Source organism: Quercus robur, chromosome 6 (assembly GCF_932294415.1).
Source record: "Quercus robur chromosome 6, dhQueRobu3.1, whole genome shotgun sequence".
Classification (NCBI taxonomy): domain Eukaryota; kingdom Viridiplantae; phylum Streptophyta; class Magnoliopsida; order Fagales; family Fagaceae; genus Quercus; species Quercus robur.
The window spans coordinates 17,309,512-17,328,935 of NC_065539.1; the positions used below are offsets into that span (position 1 = coordinate 17,309,512).

At 34.2% G+C, this 19,424-nt stretch overlaps 2 protein-coding genes across 2 annotated transcripts; one reads left to right on the plus strand and one right to left on the minus strand.

The window, feature by feature from the left end:
• Positions 1–872: 872 nt before the first annotated feature.
• LOC126733034 (dof zinc finger protein DOF5.7-like) lies at positions 873–2,601 on the plus strand. The gene has a single exon (XM_050436151.1). The coding sequence runs from the start codon at positions 1,365–1,367 to the stop codon at positions 2,385–2,387; it is 1,023 nt and encodes a 340-aa protein (XP_050292108.1). The 5' UTR covers positions 873–1,364; the 3' UTR covers positions 2,388–2,601.
• Positions 2,602–11,032: 8,431 nt separating this feature from the next.
• Positions 11,033–19,424, minus strand: LOC126733035 (kinesin-like protein KIN-14R). Its single transcript, XM_050436152.1, has 19 exons — positions 19,008–19,424; positions 18,098–18,396; positions 17,820–17,991; positions 17,640–17,710; positions 17,374–17,557; positions 16,868–16,977; positions 16,591–16,690; positions 16,390–16,476; positions 16,117–16,293; positions 15,750–16,023; positions 15,412–15,573; positions 15,084–15,299; positions 14,960–14,997; positions 14,626–14,789; positions 14,280–14,531; positions 14,137–14,202; positions 13,834–13,908; positions 13,668–13,736; positions 11,033–11,673 (listed from the first exon to the last, which is right to left on the minus strand). Exons 1-19 carry the CDS (start codon positions 19,204–19,206, stop codon positions 11,212–11,214), a joined length of 3,177 nt encoding a protein of 1,058 aa, XP_050292109.1. The 5' UTR covers positions 19,207–19,424; the 3' UTR covers positions 11,033–11,211.

Consider the following 19,424-nt stretch of genomic DNA (forward strand, 5'->3'; position numbering starts at 1 on the left):
ATGGGCTCTGTAGAGTGAGATGAGGTTATTTTTTAGGTTCAAAAGGGACATTACATGGGAAGGAATAGACAAAGTTGCAGGGAGTGGCAGAGCCCCACAGCTGCACTGCTGCTTGCCTCACTGACTCTATGCTTCACCCTACTAATTAGCCCTACTCCCACTGCCCCCTGTCATTGCTGCTCTATCTTATCCCCACTTGGATAAAATGTCCTCTTCTTTTTCCTATTAAATCCAAGACTTCAAGCATTTTTATGCTAACGCTTTCATGTATATGAATCATGCTTCCCTTCCACTCGTCACATCCAAAAGATGACCAAATGCCCGTACCTACTTGATTCTTTGTTTTTCATTTTTTTTGGTTATGTAGTAGTAATCCCATAACAGAATCGGGATAGTGATGTTTTTAACAAAAGAATCGAAATTTGAGTACATTTCATGACCGAGTAATTTAGAACAAATTATCTATGAATTCAATCATAAATTTATAATGCCATACTTTAGATAAAAAGAGCACTCACAAATTGCATTATTTTTAAACCAACCTTTTAAGATTTTATCAAGTAGGGATTTTCAAGGAGATGAGTGTTTTTTTTTTTTTTTTGTATGTAATACATTTTAAAGTGAAATGGGGATAAATGTCTTAAAAATACCAAGTAAAAACTAGTAAATCTGTATTACGAAAGTACCATACAGATACAATTAATGGAATGATTTGTTTATATATTTGTATTAAAGGAATCCCCTTTGTGTGCTTAATTACATGAGATTTAATTATGATTCATAAATGACCAACATTTCTCATCATCAACCATGAAGAATAGGAATTTTGTTATATCCAATCGTTTTCTTGTAGTTGTGGATCTCTCATTCTGCCAGTTCAGTTTCAGATAATCTATAGCTTCCTTGTCTCTACTCTCTCTCTCTTTCTTTCTCTCTCCTTGTACATATATAGACCGACTACTTTTTTCTAGTCTCATGTGGAAGCCAGTAGCTTTTTTTACTAAATTTATTCCACTTCTCACAGATCTAGTCCCCCGGCTCCTAAAGTACCCTCCATAATATATATATATATATAGGATATAAATAAATAAATATATATATATATATATATATATTTAATAATATTTATAATTATATTCTAAAATCCCAATCTCCCTCTCTTTGATGAAGATCACAGGCACCCATCCATCAACATCCTTGATCTCACCATTTCTCACCCCCATGCATGAAACCATTCAATTTAGTATCTTTGCCTCTGCCAAAGGAAACTGATCAAACAAAACAACACCCACATCTAAATTATTTTTTTTCTTTCCCACATACCTATCTTTCTCTCTTTCTCTCTTTTTGCAATTGCAAGTGCAATGATGTCACAAGATAACATTCCGGCGAAGCCCGTGACAAAAGATGAGAACCAAGGCTCCGCCGGTAGCCGGAAAACAGCGGCGGCAAGGCCACCAGAGCAAGGTCTAAAGTGCCCACGTTGTGACTCACCAAACACTAAATTCTGCTACTACAACAACTACAGTCTCACACAGCCAAGGCATTTCTGCAAGACTTGTAGAAGGTACTGGACAAAAGGTGGGGCCTTGAGAAACGTTCCCATTGGTGGTGGTTGCCGGAAAAACAAGAAGGTCAAGTCATCTTCAAGGCTGTCTTGTGACTCCAAAGACTCTGGTTCATCATCTTCAGAGATCGGTGGTTTGAAATTCTTCCATGGTTTATCTCCTACAGCCATGGATTTTCAACTTGGTGGGCTATCATTCCCAAGACTTCATCACTCTCCAACTACTGGTGTTTACAACCAGTTTTCTTCTTTTGGACTCGGAGATGTTTCTGCTAATTTGGCTTCTGGAAGTGTTACTAGTCCTTGCTTTGCTCTTGATCCATCTGGAACCTCTAATTCTCTGATGGGTTTTAATTATCCTAATAATAGCGGTGTTGGTTTTAGTGCTCCAGCTCAGAACACGAGCACTCTCAACGTTCACAGCAGTCTTGCTTCTTCTATAGAATCTCTGAGTTCTATAAACCAAGACTTGCACTGGAAGCTGCAACAGCAGAGGCTAGCTATGCTATTTGGTGGAGATACTCACAAGGATAACAGCGTTTCCTCAGTTCCTCTTGAAAACCACGCACAGAAACCACAACCCATTGTTTTTCAGAACCTGGAGATTTCAAAACCGGAAGCTTGTGGTGTTGAAAACTCAAGAAAAGAAGGTGGTACAAGTGGTGACACACCAACTGAGTGGTTCTTTGGGAACTCTTATGGGTCAGTGACTCCTACTCCAACCGACAGTGAAGGCAATCGTGGTAATGACAACGCGAGCAACTGGAATGGAATTCAAGCATGGGGGGGTGACTTGCAACAATATAGTGCTTTGCCCTAGATGATGAGGGGCATCAAGAGGTAGCTAGAGAGCTTAATTAAAGGATGGTGAAAATAGGGAAAATGTGAAACTATCTGAAACTCATTTAGGTATATGTTTGTTTTTGTTTGTTTGTTTATTTTTCTTTTGTGGGTGCAGATCAAAATGTAAAAGTTGCGAAAAGGAGATAGTGTTTTATTCTAAAATTAATCAAGCTAATATTTTTATTATTTTATGTTGATCATTTGCCATAATTAGTTCTTCTTTTGGTTGCTAGTATTGATGCTGTTGATTGTAGTGATTTCCATTTCTTTTGCATGTAAATGCAGGACCAATATTGCCTACTACGGTAGCAAATTACTAGTTAAATATATACAAATATGTCTGTGCAGGGCTGATCATTATATTTATGAAGTTTGATTTGAAAAATGGAATCTGTCATTTGGCACAGATTTTCAAAGGATTTGATGTTCTACCTCAATACTTTGTTGAAGCGTCGTTGTTAATGCTCTACTCTTCTCAAAAAAATCACTTTGGAATCTATATGGTGGACTTGGGACTGTTATTATATGTGCCTTAATGGCATATCTTTGATTTGTTTTATGTTCAGTTTGTATCCGAACTCTCACTGTCTCGGTTTGTCCCTCTCCGTCTCTTTCAACTATCAAGGTCTGAGTTTCAGGTTGCTCAGCTACAGCTTACAGAACTATGTCGATATATGAAACAAGCACACTAGCAGTGGCTGGGAAAGGCCTTAGCTGATTCTCAGCCTCTTCCTAGGCTCTCAGTGTTTAGCTTGGCCTATAGCGTTTGCCCCTCTCTCTATTTCTGTAGGGCACCCCATAATAATTAGGGGCAGTGTGGTGTGATTTGGTAGTGTCTGAAAAAGTGGTGGCTTGAAAGCGTATTGAATGAAAGACTGTCAACATTTGAATGAATGAGAGAGTAAGGAAAAGAGAGAAATGTGGCATCTAAAGCCTTAGGGTTCGTTTTTCTTTTCTTTTTGGTATGTATAGCAAAAATAAATAAATAAATAAATGTTTTGTGTTAAGCCTTTTAGAGTCTTGGAGAGTGAGCCTCTCCCTCCGTGCTAATTGCCACTGAGCATATCATCTCTCATTGTGATTCTGTTTTGTGACCAGTGAGAGAGAAAAGCTTTGCTTTTTCTTTGCTGCTTTTGCTATCTTTATTCTTCACTTTCACTATTTCTGTGAAAAAACTGGACCCCTCAATCTTGAAAAAGATTAGCATTAAGCTCCCTCTGTATCTCTTATTAAAAGAGGATATATGTGCATGCAATTGTTTCAATTATTAAACACCACATTGTTTTGGCCCATATGTAGGAGCATGTAACTTAACTTTCATATGAATGATTAGGTTTTTTGGTCCTCCACTAATACGAATTCTTCTTCTACTTCTTCTTGGAATAGTTACCATTGTCACGTAAATAGATGGATTTCTAGCTTGTTCCCCTAATTAACTTTTACCCCATTTCTTCTTCTTTTCCTTAAATGCCAAAAAGGTTATTATTAGTGCGCTATTCTTTCTTGTACAAAGATAATCTATCTCTCTCTCTCTTCTGAGAGCTCTACCACTTCTAGTCTTTCACCACTTTATATTGCCTGTAGACAGTAACTGAGTGATCAGTGATCACAGCCTGTAACAAACGCCAACCCCTCTCTCTCTCTCTCTCTCTCTCTTTGCCTTTTCTTTTGCCTACAGCATTTCACAAAGTGACATTCTGATTTGAAAACTAAAAATTTATTGTTGAAAACACGTAGTAAAATAATTTTTAAATTATGAATGGTGTTGTGGGACCTAAGATTTACTGATTATGTTCGTTTTTCATAAGTTTGATTGAATCGTAAATAATGTTGTGGGACCTAACCAAAAACGCAAAACGCAAAATAATTTTTAGGCAAACGCACGCTCAATATAGTGAGCTATTACATTATGTAATTTACATGTGCCAGGCTTCCTTTCATGAGACCGTTTTTTGCTGTTAGCCACTATATTCATTCTGGACATCTTATATATCCAACACTCCTAGGTTTTTTGAAGTTAAATAGGTCATATATTGTAGATATACCAACCCCCTAACTTGTTTGCTTGCTAGGTTCCAATCTTGCCTAGTTAACTTTATCTTCTTGCTGGTGCTTAAAATATGTTATATGTGTAACATCTCTCTCTCTCACTCACATACACAAACTCCTCAAAAGCATAGCAATCATTTCAACATTTGTTTTATATATGTACAAAGTGTGATTACAATAATTTTTGTATCACTAATTTGTCACAATTCTAATGCGATAAACTATGAATGGTAAAAAAAATGTGGTGAAAATTTTTGTAATAACCTGACAGTGGCTTTCCTTTTATATTAAAGGCAAGTAGTATGGTACAAAACAATTAAAGTACTATTTACAGTCAAATTTTCCATCTAATCTGTTTATGATAATTACTATTTTGTTAGAGAGAGAGAGAGAGAGAGAGAGAGAGGGCTGAAGAAGAACTGAACATGTAGTTGCGTGATTAACGTGATAGAGTGAGTGGGAGAAAAACTTTTTGGTTGTGACTGCTTGTGTTTGTGTCAACTGTCATTTACAACTTACACCCTGCAAGAAGCTCATGACTGAATGAGAAACTCTATGGTGCTCCTCATCTTCACCCCACCTATCATGGTACCTCATTATCCTGGCCCCACCAACCGACCTTGATGGTTTCATCAACCATCCACTCAGAACTCCATATATGTCAAAATGCACCACAAAAGTCATGCGGTGTGTTCTTGCTTTGCTGAAAGGTTGTTAATTGCACGGGTGACTGCACTGTTCGATCTATATATACAAATCCCATCTTCGTTTTCTGTAGATGTATATGATTGGAGCGCACTTGTCCATGTGTAAGTGCATGGGAATAACGCTACATTTTCGCTCTGTCCATCTAGGAATATACCCAAATCCATCCTGAATTTTACAGCATATTTAAATGTCAATATCTAATTGTCAGCTCCGTTTATTTCGCTATAAATTGTTTTACAAAAAATATTTTTAACATTTTATTATATTTGTTTCATTGTAAAAAATTTGTTTAAACCTAAAAATATTTTTCATTAATCATAAAATCCTTTGTAAAATATTGCAAAACGTTTTAACTTTAAAAATTTAGTAAAACATTTTACAAAAATATAGTGACTCCCCTCCATCTGGTGGCTAAATCGTTAGCCTGGTTGGTTTGGCATTCAGTGTCAAGGTCCAATGGTCTGGTGACAAGTAGTTTGGTTGCCAGAGTCATAGGTGACTGCGGTCATATCATTAAACCTTCAACATTGGCAACTTTGATTGGTTTATACTTAAAAAATATTTTACATGCCACACAAAACACTTAAAAAACATTTTACATGTCACACAAAACACTTGAAAAATATTTTACATTAATTTGTGTTTTACAATGAAATAAATGAAGCAAAATTACATTGCTTATACATGAAACCACCATAATACACTAATCACAAGTTGAAACTTAACCATATTAAAAATAGACAAATTTGCCAAGAATTTGTAGCTAAGTCAAGTGGCATGGCCTCTTTCCCTTACAATGGGATATTTATTGGAGTAAGACTTAAATACAGTACTTAGGTGTTATTTCTTAAGTTCTCCTCATAAAATTATGTCATGTATCTTTTTTCTCATAGAATGAAAATGGATTTTTTAGTTTAGTAGCTACATAATTAAATTTTGAGAGATGAACTTAAAGAACAATACCGAAGATACTGTACATAAGTTTTATTTTATTTATTGTATAAATTATTAAAAAGAAAACAAAGAAACCAAGTTCCAAACGCCATAATCGTTTGGATTGATCAGACGACTGATAAATGATAATCACCAACCAAACTATGAATTAATGTGATTCATCAATCAATATATGTTATCATCATTTTGATTCGTAAGGAGTGAAATTATTGCTATTTATGAGTCTGATAGTGCAATTAGAAGATCCACTCTCTCTATAGATATATATCTAAAAAAGGCCCTATGTGGCAATTGGCAATAAAACTAATCAAACATGTCATCATCGCATAATAACGTTATTTAATTTGTTGTGTTGTCTGTGATGACCTGTTTGACGGTGGGAGGGCCTCACCTCCTTCAAAACGAGAAAAATACTTTCATCCCATCACCCTTTTTGGCCTCTTCTATTTCTAAGTTCTAATCTTAACCCTGACGATTCAACCCCACACCTTCCACCAAGCCATCACCATCATTCCTATTTTAGCCTTTAGTGGCGTGTAATTTGTGAGTGTGTTTTTAAATTTTTATTTTTTTATACGATGGTGGATTAATTGAATTGCAATGTCACAACTAAAAAATATTTCTAAATTTATTCTATCTAAGTTTTTATTTATATTCTTAAATAATTAATTAAATTATTTGCGTCGTCGTTGATTGGGCCAAAAAATTTAGAACTGCTACCTTTTCCAAACTTTAAAACAATGGTTGGAAGCAAGCTTATCAAAATCAGGATCTTATATAAGATTGTGAGAGGTAAGTGGAATTGCGGACTGTAAGATTGAATTGCAGAATATAGTTAAGATTATAGGAGTATTTTTTTTTTTGGGAAAATAACAAAAAATACAATAGTAATGACTTTTTATGTTGAATAATCACATAAATTATGAATTCATCCCTAAAAAAATAAAAAATAAAAATAAAAAACAAAAACCAACAATTTGCATCAATGTGACGTAATTTGTATACCATACATCGTCACATCTATATTAATGAAAAAAATATAATTAAGTTTTAACACAATATATCCAAAAAGTTCAGCAAATATTTAATTAGCAATCAAGTACCAAAATAACTATCAACACATATGGAAAAAGTTTCAAAATTAGTTTCAAGTTCAAAATCAAAAATAAGTTAGCAAATGGAAACTAGCTAACTACAATATAAAATACTCCAAAAGCAATATGAATAATAAGGTGAAGTGACTATTGAATCATCCATTCCAAGGTTCTTGCATAACCACCATCATAATCATTATCATCATCATCCATTTTGCCATCCATGTCCAACTCAGCACCAGCATCCATGGGGTAATCACAAAGGGGGCTACACGATTTTTAGTTATTGAATAATGAATAGGGATTTTTAAGTTTTAAAGTTAGGTATTTTTTAAGATTAATTTTAAGTTCACCTAAGTGTAATTTTGACACTTCAGTATTCATAAGGTTCTATTGGGCAATTGGTAATTTGCTATCCATTGGAGGTAGTTGGCTTTCTGTCAGCTCAAACCAATTTTCATTTTTGAGTGGGATCAGAACAATCCTATGATTCAATCCTACATGATCCTACGCGATCCTACTTACAATCCTAAATGTTCTTAATACGATCCTGCTCTTTTTGGATAGGTATCGCAATTTTTGACAACCTTCTTTGAAAGTAGTGGTATATAGGACACCCAAATGCAAATTCAAATCCATTAAAACTAGTATATCCATGGCTAGGGTTATTCAAAAATAACAATAAATTTTTTTATTTATTTTATTAGATAAGTAGATATTGGAAGAGGGGTAATGGAGTTCCAACTACAAACATTAGGTACCACAAAAAATAATGGAGTTCAAACTACAAACATTAGGCACCACAAAAAATACTATCATCACTAGACAATTACTTGACCCCTAATAGTCACCAAATTGATTGGCCAAAACTAAGCACAAATATCAGTTTAAACATGCGTTTGGATTAAGTTTTGAAAATTGCTAAAGTCAAACTATTTTACAAACTACTGATATGATGAGTGGTTATTAATAAATATAAATGTGATGTTTATGGTGAGTCCAAATAAGAACTAGTGAGAATTTATCACATCAATAGTTTATAAAGATGTAAAATAGTTTATGCCTGAACATTACTTTTAAATTTTTGTTAAAAAATTTATTTAAAAGAAGTGGGGCTTTGAGAAACGTTACATAAATAAATAAGCTAATATATTAACAAGGATTAAAAAAAAAACTAACATAAACACATTGAGAGGCTAAAATGGGGGTTTGCAGTGGATGGCCGGTGTGCTTAATTAATATAATCTTAAAATGGTTTCTTAGTAGTTGATTGTTAAGAAAGTGGAGGAAAATCAAGAAAAAGAAATGAAAGTACTTTTATTTAGAAATATATGGTTTTTTGTGAGTTAATTTTTACTTGTGGTGGTTTTTTTTTCTTCTTATTTTTTCAACTGAAACTAATTAGACTTCTTTTTTATTGTTATTAAACCCTTTAATGTGTCACTAAGCATTTAGCCAACCACCTCATTAAATTTTGTGAGCTAGATGATGGCAAAGGTAGCATTTGAAACATGTTTGAAATGAGTAAGTAACTAGGGACTAAATTGACCAAAAATAATTATTGAGTATTAAAATGAAATTGACCCTACAACTTGAGGACAAAAGCATATTCAAGCCAATTATATACTTATAGTTGACTAAAATCATAGAGAAATGTAGATACTAGATGCGAAAATATTAATTGACACCGAACATATATTAAATGTAAATTACAACTTAAAATTAAATTATAATTTTTTTGATTACTCTTTTTACCTATTTGTTTAGTTTGTTACTTATGTGCTATGTTGAATTCTTTTTCTTTTTCAGGAATTAAACCTTTTATTTTAGTCTTGATCCTTCTAACTAAAATCCTAACTCCGTCACTCTGCTAGGAATAAATGAGAGGTACTACCAATTATCAACAACAAAAAAAAAAAAAAAATGAGAGGTACTACCATTACTTGGGCAATAATAATTGCAATCAATGGCTGATCAACCTAAGTCTAACCCAGGCCTAACTAACTGCAGCCTTAATAAGTAAGCTCATCCGAATATCCTAAGCTCAATTGTGAAATCGAACTATCGAAGGAGAGTTTTAGACAATTTTAACTAACCAATCAACCAGTTGACTACAAGTGGAAATGTTTCAGGTCAAAACCTCAAACAACTTGAACCATTAATTATCACCCACTGTGAATCATGTTGAAAGCAAATATATCCGAAATTCTATATTATTGCAGTAATTATTCAGTACTCTTAAAGCAATACTCTCTCTTCTTTGGATCTAATTAATTAAAGGTTAAAATCTATTGCGCACACTCACCAAAAAACAATTGAAATCGTACGATGTGTATGAAACTGTGTAATTAAGGCTACCCCTAATTAAATTCATGCTCATTTTTCTTGAGCAGAAATAACACTGCACACAAAGTATTAAATGATTTTAGACATGGTTGGTTTAAGACATGTAAAAACGCAGTTATATATCCTTTTATGGATGTTTGCATTTATATTCTGCAAAAGACAAATTATTGTAATATAATTTGTATTATAAAAAATAAATAAATAAAAGACAAATTTTTGTAGAGATATTATTGTTATAATTAATAATCCACTAGAATCTATTCCGAAATAACAAAGAGAAGATCTTCCCATCCATTTAAAATTACAAGATACTGGCGAGCTGCTGTTTCCAGGTTACAATTATTTTATTATTATTATTTGAATCCTAGGTTACATTTAATTCAAAAAAAAAAAAAAAATCCTAGGTTACATTTATTATATTTAGGCCTCAGCCACTAAATTTTTTTATTCCAGTGTTCACTATTATGTGTGCTACTGGTACTGGCTACTGCGTATCATTGCAGAATCATCAGCCCACTGCGTACACTGGTATAAGTAAAGGTCATTAAAACATTGTGTGCGGGTTGAGCCATTGACAGTTAACATCATAGCCAGCCTAGGAGGGTTTTTTTTTTTTTTTTTTTTTTCCTGCCCTTTAATTCTTATGGGTGAGGTTTGGGTCCAATGCTCAGTTGCACTGAACCCATTGAGATAATGACACGTGTCATCATCTCAACGGGTCTAATGTACTGAATACATTGGACTTAAGCCTCACCCAATTTTTAAAGCCCATTAAACAAGATTACCAAAGAAATAAAGATCTTCCCCACAAAATGAATATAACATAAGAATCCTTAATACTGAATTTGTGTCTGAAAACTATTTTATATTGATTAATTGGTAAAGGGGGAGGGGGACAGTTGGGTGGATCTTAGGTCCGAAATCTTGTTGAAAAAAGATTTTACTATCTGGGTTTCACTTCTATTAATTAATACTATATTTAGAACACCACTTTCTATGACCACAACTTTTTGATATTATATTCAGGAGGAAATTATTGTGTACTTCCGAAATACCATGAATGTTGGGTCCCACTAATTAAATTCATGGTGGGACCCACCATTCATGTGAGAGGGAGAAATACACATTTATAATATTTTGGGAGTACATAATAATTTTCCATATTCAGGACAGTCATTTTTCACTTATAATGGTGGAGTTCGTTAAAATTGTGGCAAAAACTATGTTGCTATACTTTCTCTATTTAGAAAGACAAATCCGAGATCCTCCAACATGTATAGTCTACACTAAGCCGAAATTGCTACAAATTAACATTTTTTTTATATTCGAGGAAAGAGACACGTCCGTTTTCTCTAAATCATTCTCCTCCTCCATGAATTTCAATAATACCCCCAGAAAAAACTACTTCTTATAGTTTAATGCAGATATTCAATCATCTGGCACCGCTATCAATAAAAAATTTACAAACAAATAAAAAATTTCATTTCTTCCTTTTGTTTAATGATAGAAATGAATTTCAGATAACATTCAATCATGGTACAGAATTTTACATTCAAAAGAGAAGGCATATGTAACATTGAAGTAAAAATGTAAATAGGGAAGTCAACGTAGAAAACAAGTTGACTGACTGACTGAGTTGAATTTGCTTCACTATCTTGACCAAATCTTCTTCTTATTATCCCTCTCCTTAATCCCTTGAATCGGATCTCTACTAGTCCTCTTGTGAGTCAAGGGTCCCTGAGCAGCAGTGGCTGTTAGCTTTGTTGTTCTCACAACTCTTGCTATTTTTGGTGGATCAGATTTCCTACTAATCTTCCTGTCATTTAAAGAAGACGGTACAATAAAGTTGTTCTCTATATCAGAACTTCGAGACTCTCGTTTCCTTCTTGTCTCGTGGAGAGGCTCAATTCCTCTTAACAAACTAGACCCTTGACTCATTGGGCGGTTCACTGAATTTGAACTTCTCAATATATGAGGCTCAATCTCATTCATATATTCTTCTCTTACAAAGGTTTTTACTTCAATGGGAGTGGCCCTAACTGCATCAGTGTAGTCATGAGTATGCTGCCACTGTTGCTCTTTCATCCTCAATTTGTCTTCAAGCTCCTTTATCTGCCATAACATGTCAAACAGATATTAGCTTTGTCAATAAAATGACCTCCCTAAAAAACAAATTAAGATTAAGAAGCTAATTACAATGCATCATTAAAAATTACACAATGGTAGTGACATAGCATGAATATACGACATAACATGGTAAAACAACGGCGGATCAAGGATATTGATAGGGAGAGGGAAATTGAAACATAAGTGTGAAACATCAAATTAATGCAGATATCAACATAAATTAATTATAAGTAACATTTTATTATCTTACAAACATAATGTACTTTTCATATTGATACTAGTTCTATTTTTTTTTTATTGGTATGTTACATAACCCATGGGGTCTTGAACCCACGATTTTACCCTCTAACCTATGTGCAAATTTCAACATTGATACCAATTCGTTTAGGAAAAATTGAGACTTTATATGTTCTTCATTTGCTTGGACTCCCCATGATCTCAAGTGGTAATTACAATTTTATTAGTCTTGAGCATAAATAAAATCTAAATTTTATCTAACTTTGATTGATTGTGTGATTTGTGTGGGTGTATGATGAGTCCCACATCGGGTATTTACTGGGTAGATCTGGGCTTTATTAACAACTACGAGAAGCCTTAATTGTGACTAGTCCTTTTAAGATATAGCGCAGATGTAGCTAGCGCTTTTCCTTGGGTCGTTACATATGATATCAGAGCCAGCCCGGTAATCTCATGTGGGCTCAAAGTAGGCCCTAATGAGGACGTTAGGGATTTAAGTGGGGGAGATTGTGATGCCCCAATTTAATTGATTGTGTGATGTGTGTGTGGGTGTGTGATGAATCCCACATCGGGTATTTACTGAGTAGATCTGGGTTTTTTATTAACAACTACGAGGAGTCTAGTTCTTTTGAGGCATAGCGCAGATGTGGTTAGCGTTTTTCCTTGGTTCATTACAAGTTTGATACTAGTTCTATTTTTTTTTTTTTTTTTTATTGGTAAGTTACATAACCCGTGGGAGTCTTGAACCCACGATTTTACCCTCTAACTTATGTGCAAATTTCAACATTGATACCAATTCGTTTAGGAAAGAGTGAGACTTTATATGTTCTTCATTTGCTTGGACTCCCCATGATCTCAAGTGGTAATTACAATTTTATTAGTCTTGGGCATAAATAAAGATCTAAATTTTATCTAATCATAAGAATTTTAAGCTAGAAATGTGATCATTATATATGAGGAAATTAAAAAGAATAAATTATTGAATAGAGAAATTACTCCTTACCTAAGAACAAATAAGAAATGAAATCAATTCACATTGATACTAGTTCTATTTTTTTATTTTTTATTTTTTATTGGTAAGTTACATAAACCCGTGGGGGTCTTGAACCCACGATTTTACCCTCTAACTTATGTGCAAATTTCAACATTGATACCAATTCGTTTAGGAAAGAGTGAGACTTTATATGTTCTTCATTTGCTTGGACTCCCCCCATGATCTCAAGTGGTAATTACAATTTTATTAGTCTTGGGCATAAATAAAGATCTAAATTTTATCTAATCATAAGAATTTTAAGCTAGAAATGTGATCATTATATATGAGGAAATTAAAAAGAATAAATTATTGAATAGAGAAATTACTCCTTACCTAAGAACAAATAAGAAATGAAATCAATCTAAAATATGTGAAACATGATAATATACCTGAAAGTTTCATTAAAAATATCAAGTTCCACTTCTTCTTTTTTTTCATATTTTTTTTTTCTAAAAAGGCTAGAGATTTTTAGCCATGGAGGCTATTGGACCCCTTGAACATTTTGATAATATAATACGCTTATTCAGTGTAATTATGGACTTGAACAGCATATGATCATTTCAGGCTCTACAGGCAACAATAAAAATTGTAACACAATGAAACTTCTTCAACAATGTAAAAAATATTTCATAATTAACTGTGAAGTGAGATTATCCAATATCCTCAATCACAGTATTCCTATTTTATAAGTAAAGAGGAGAAAAAGAACCTTTTGGTGAAGTAAGACACACTCTGAATTCTGTTCCTGCTCTCTCAGTTTCCTCTCCAGCTCATTAACCTGAAAAAGAAGTAAACAAGCAAACGACATCTTTAATTTTAACTTCCTACTATTAGCTCATTAACATATAAACTAACACCACTGAGTTTTTGACAACCTTATGTTGTAGGATGACAGTATGAGACTCAGACTCCTGCAATTGCCTTTTAAGCTTGTTTTCAAGTTCCTTAACCTGCTTGAATTAAAACATTGATTAACCATTTTAGCTTTTCTTTTAACATCAGCATAATTGGTTGAAGTGACACAGCTCTATAAAATTGAAGATCCCATCATTAGGTCACCAACAATGCATATTAGAAGTATACTTCTTCCTCAGTATACAATAATAAAGTAAAAAATCATCACCTCCCAAATTAGTTTCCGTTTGAAAAAACAGAGATTTAAAGTTAAATACACAAACCTTCTGTTGGAAAGATGCAGATTCTAACTGCTGTTGCTCTACAAGCTTAATCTCTAGTTCTTTGACCTAAGGAGAGAAATTAATTTCAAATTAGCAATAAACAAACAGGAAGCTAGAAATTTCAAATTCAAGGGGAAAGCAACCTTTTGCTGGAGATTACTGCAGATTTCTTCCCTCCCCTTCAGTCTCTCAGATAGTTGTGAGACTTGCTTCTCAGACTGGCTGTGCACGGCTGTCTTCAACTCAATTTGGCCTTCAAGTTCTTTAATCTTCTCTTGTAGGTTTTTGTAAAACTGATCTTTGCCTTTTGCCTTGCTCTCCAGGTTCTGGAAGTTCTCTTCTAGTTTCCTTAAAGTTTCATCTTTAGATTTGGATTCCTGCCTTGCTTTTTCAAGCTTTATGAAAATAAATAAAGAAATTCAAAATTCAAACGTAAATTGCTTGTGTTCAAAAAATTATGAAAATGTAAACTGAACGTAAAAGACCTACCATTGCTTTAACCTTTTGAAGCTCACTTGTATCAATCTGCTTCCTGACAGGTCCCAACTCAATTCCTCGAACCCGTGATGCAAAATTTAAAGAACTCAAAGTCTCACCCACATCCTGGTCTGAAGGACTAATTTGTACAAACATCAAAGTTTTGGAATCCCCCCCTGCCAACACACATATATAAATAACTACATGAAAAAGAAGCAACAAAATCCAGCAAGGTCAAAATCTTGTGATCATATTCATATCCACTGTCTGATACCAATAGCATGAACATAAGAAGCAAAATTTTGTACACACACATACACATTCATAACCAAAATGACTTAAATACCTAATGAGTCTTGAAGTAAATGTGTCAATTTGGAGTTCCTGAAACCAAAAAACTAACATTGTTAGAATCACATTTGAATTATGATGGAGAAACAACATAAAGGCAAGCAAGATGTAATGTATACCTGTATGGAATGTGACTATTTTTAGTTGCCAAAGCAGATATAACATCTCCAAGAGCTGAAAGCGATCTATTTATATTTTGTGCTTCCTTCAGGCGTTCCCCTTGCACATCAGTTTTTGCAAGCCTCTCACTGCCAGCCAAATCTACAAGCCAAAGCTTGCTCTTGGTGCACTCGCCATTCACCAAGTTCTTTGCTCTTACCATTATACAAAGCATGCTGGAAAAAAGGGTCAATCATTAATGAAAAGAACATATACAAAATAAAAACCAAGATTTCTGTGGTCATACACAATAATTTAAAAAAAAAAAAAAAAAAGGAGCTTGTTTACCAGTGAGATCGACTGCTATGCTCATTCACATTATTACTTCCAACAGCTCTGGCATTACTTCCAGCTTGCAGTACACTCCAAACATCCTTAATGTTATCAACTTTGGCTTCAACAATTCCTGGAACATGATGAGACCCTTCAGAAGCTTGCTTTATCTCCAACCTGATACCAAAAGAAAAAAGTGTTGACTAAGCCTTTTGTTCTATAAATATTTATCTCAGCCTAGTCAAGTGAATCACTTGATGAGTTCAAACCAGCAAGTCTAGTATGCTTCCAAAGCTTGACTAGCTTGGTTGAGTTTTCTTACAGATAATTAAAGAAAGTAGCAGCAATCTTACTTTTTTGATGTTGGAGATGTTGCCAACAAATCTCTAATTTGCTCATTGTAAACTTCAAGAACACTAACAGATATGTTGTATGTAAAAGTTTCACTCCTTTCCTTGGCAATGTTAAACAAGTGCTCAAGAGTCCTATAATTTACTCCTCTGTTTTGCTCAGTACCCTCCATTGTAAATGTCTTCCCTGTCCCTGTTTGCCCATAAGCAAATATACAAACATTGTAGCCGTCTAGCACTGATATCACCATTGGTGAAGCATCCGAAAACACCTCAACTGTGAAACAAAAAAATAATAATAAACATTTTACAAAATCAAAATATTGTTAGTGTAGCAACCAAAAGAGAGAAATATGTATATATATATTACCTTGATCATCTTTTGGTGTGTAAACTCGGTCAAATTTGAAAGATTTTTTTGTGGTACCACCAGTTAAAATTCCAAGACTTCCTTCCTTCGCTGCATCAAAGTCTACTACTGTTGTACAACCTGCTGATATCTCGCCCTTACTCAATGGACGACAGCGGCAGAAAACCCTGATATTACCTGATATGAAACACATATAAGTTGCTGGGTTAAAAATCTTGACAAATATTGTAACACACTCATAATTGGTTCAGTTGGCATAGAAGTGAAACATACCTTTAGCATCCTGAACTTCATTAAAGAGTTTCCTCCTCTTAGCTTGCTCTTCGTTGTACTTCACTTTGAGATCTTCACACTGTTTAACTGCAGAGTGATTCAATGAGTCAAAATGTCAAGATACCAAATTACAATATTAAGTCTAACTCAAGCAATCAAGTTTTTTATTGCAGAAAAGGGGGTGTTGAAACTTAAACATACCCAGTTCCCGAACTGCAAAAACCATTTTATTCAACTCAGGAATGGAATCAGCACAATCATGAGCTTCAAAAGAAAGCTGAGAATGCTCTGCTTTCATCACCTGCCAAACAAATCGTTTGTGAAAGTTCTTAACAGAAACTTAAAATGAAGTAAAAATTAAGAGAATATATAGAACGATTTTGACACGTGATCTTTAATAGCATTTCTGACCCTTACAATTAAGAGTATTTATAGAATAATTTAAAATGTGATCTTTAATAGCATGTCTGACCCTTACCTTTATTTTTTCATGTAACTCATTGATTGCCGCTGTCCAGTACTTCTTATCGTGCTCATACTTGCTAGAGATATTCCTCAGATTTTCAGCTTGTTTCTCCATGGTTTGATCTGACAGGGAAAAAACAAAATTTGAAAGGTTATTATTTTCAGAGGAGTATAAACTATAAAGCCTAGGATATCCTGTAGTGGAACTCAAAGAGGGTCCTGGTAGTGATACGCAAACCTGCCTTGAATAATGTTACCCAATACCCACTAATCTAATAAATCTTTTCGTCATCCATTTATTCTTTTCATGTAATGGATAAGTAATTAACCTTTATTCAGTTGAGTTCTGTCTAGAATGTGAAATAAATTTTTTTGTTCCTGATAAGTAAGTTCTAGTCCCAAAGTAGATTGACACAGTTGAATCATCAAACATATCATTATTATAAACAAAGTTCAAGAACATTGCTAAAACACTCTCCTTCTATTATAAATTCAAAGCATACTAAACATCAGACTTACCTAGAGTTAGTGTCTTAAATGTCACGTTGTCGAGTTCCATCCTGACCTGGTCGAGCTGTTCATTTGCCGCAGTCAGCGACATCCAAGCCTCGTAGCATTCTTTTGTCTTTCGCTGGCACTGCTCGGTGAGTTCCTCTATCTTCTTCTCATATTTTATGGTGGACTTCGTTTGCATGACTTTCTTCTACAAAACCCAAATTCACAGACCATGTAAGCAACAATTAAACAGCTTAACTCTTTAACTGTTCATGTAAGTTGTATATAACCTGAGCTGAAGGAACTTCTATCTCAGCAGCACAGTTGTTACATGTAAGATATTCATGCGTCACCCGAGGAACTGTACTCAAATCATAAGTATATTAAAACATGATAAAAAAAATGTTCACAAATTACAGTGATGTTCCACAAGATAACAAAGCAAACAAGAGATATGCAAATAAAACTACCTGACAATTTTGGTGCTTTCCTAATACAAATTCCACTAACTACTGGACTTCCATTGACCCCTTCAAATCTTATCACAATGACTCCATCCTCCTTCATCAAGACCCTCAAATTAACCAGCTGCAATGGCTTATTGGCTCCAACTACAGAGAAAATATCAAAGTCTGATAGGACCTGCCATATTCACCAACAACAAGAACACCAAGAATAGCACAATAATCAGTTTTAATACTAAATAATGACTGTATATGCACTTAAACCTTTGCTTAAAATGACTTGCCTTCTCTTCCTGGATGTATACATTGAATACCCTCATTCCTTTAGGTCCATTTGTGTTTATGATCTCCGCAAAATGAAGGTCGATAAAATAGTCTCCAGGAGGAAGATCAGTGAACCGATAACAAAAGTTTCCCAATCGTGCAGACTGATAGATGAATGGACAATCTCCAGCCTCGGTTATTGGCTCATTGGTCCTTAAACCATGCCCTCCATCATAATACGTATCACCCAAAATTTTCACACTTGAATCTACCTCATTTGGAACATCACCTCCAGCATTTACAAACATCACACATTCCTCTGGTTCAAGAAGACAATGTAGTAGTTTATAAATACTATAATTTGCCAAAATCCCCACCACCCCCCCCCCCCCCCCCCCCAAAAAAGAAAAAAAGAAGTCCTTCCAATCCACTAAGAAAGCTCAAAAGTTTTAGCCTTTGTTAAATATTTCCGAGAAAATTTACTAATAAATAATTGACAAAGTAAGCACAATCACTAAGAAAAACCCTAAAATCTAATTTCAGTATAAACCATGAGATCCAAATCGATTGTATTATATTAACAAAAAAAAAAATTATAAACTGATAAAATTACTAGTGTGAATTGGAAATTCTAGGGTTTTCCATTAAATTACAGAACAAATCCCACATAACATATAAGCCCAAATCAATAAAAACCCTAAGCCCTCTATAACCCTATGTTTGGTTCCTGAGAAATATAACAGAAAAAATAAAATAAAATGCATTCATCCAAAGAATGTAACTATCACGCTCATTTTCTTGGTTCTCACATCCTAAATAACGAAAAGAAGAAAGACCCAGAATGTAAATTCTTTTCATTTCCCTAAGCAAAGCAAAGAAAGACTAAATTCCATATGCGAAAAATCTTGGGCTTAGTTAACAAATACTAACCGGTGAAGTTGGATCTGGTAAAACCGGTAGCGATTAGTCTTGAACTGGAGTCGCAAAGCATCGAATCCACGAAAGACTCATCGCTGCCAGAACCTTCCTGTTCTTGATTCAAGGGTTCAACTTCTTTTGAATCGCAGACAGAGGAATCTGGAACTAGGGTTTCTGAGTCTTGACAAGTCTTGAATTGAATCTCTTCCATGGAAATTGGGGCTTTTTGCTTGAGGTGTTTGGTGACAAAGAAAAAGAGTACGGTGAAGGAAATATAGCTTTTTTTTCTCTTTGAAGCAAGAAAGTTGAGTTTGAAGCGTTTAAAATTTTCGGGTTTCTTCTAATTTTTGCTGTGGGTTTGGTTTGAGAAATGAGAATGAGAATGCTCTCTCTCGAATTTGAATTTAGTGACCGTTGGGGGGTAAAGTT

Coding starts and splice junctions, on each gene's coding strand:
- LOC126733034 (XM_050436151.1), top strand. CDS start 1,365: ATGATGTCACAAGATAACATTCCGGCGAAGCCCGTGACAAAAGATGAG.
- LOC126733035 (XM_050436152.1), bottom strand. CDS start 19,206: ATGGAAGAGATTCAATTCAAGACTTGTCAAGACTCAGAAACCCTAGTT. Junction 17,558..17,639: donor TAGAAGTTCCTTCAGCTCAG/GTTATATACAAC, acceptor TGGGTTTTGTAG/AAGAAAGTCATGCAAACGAA. Junction 15,300..15,411: donor CATAGCAGTCGATCTCACTG/GTAAACAAGCTC, acceptor CCTTTTTTCCAG/CATGCTTTGTATAATGGTAA.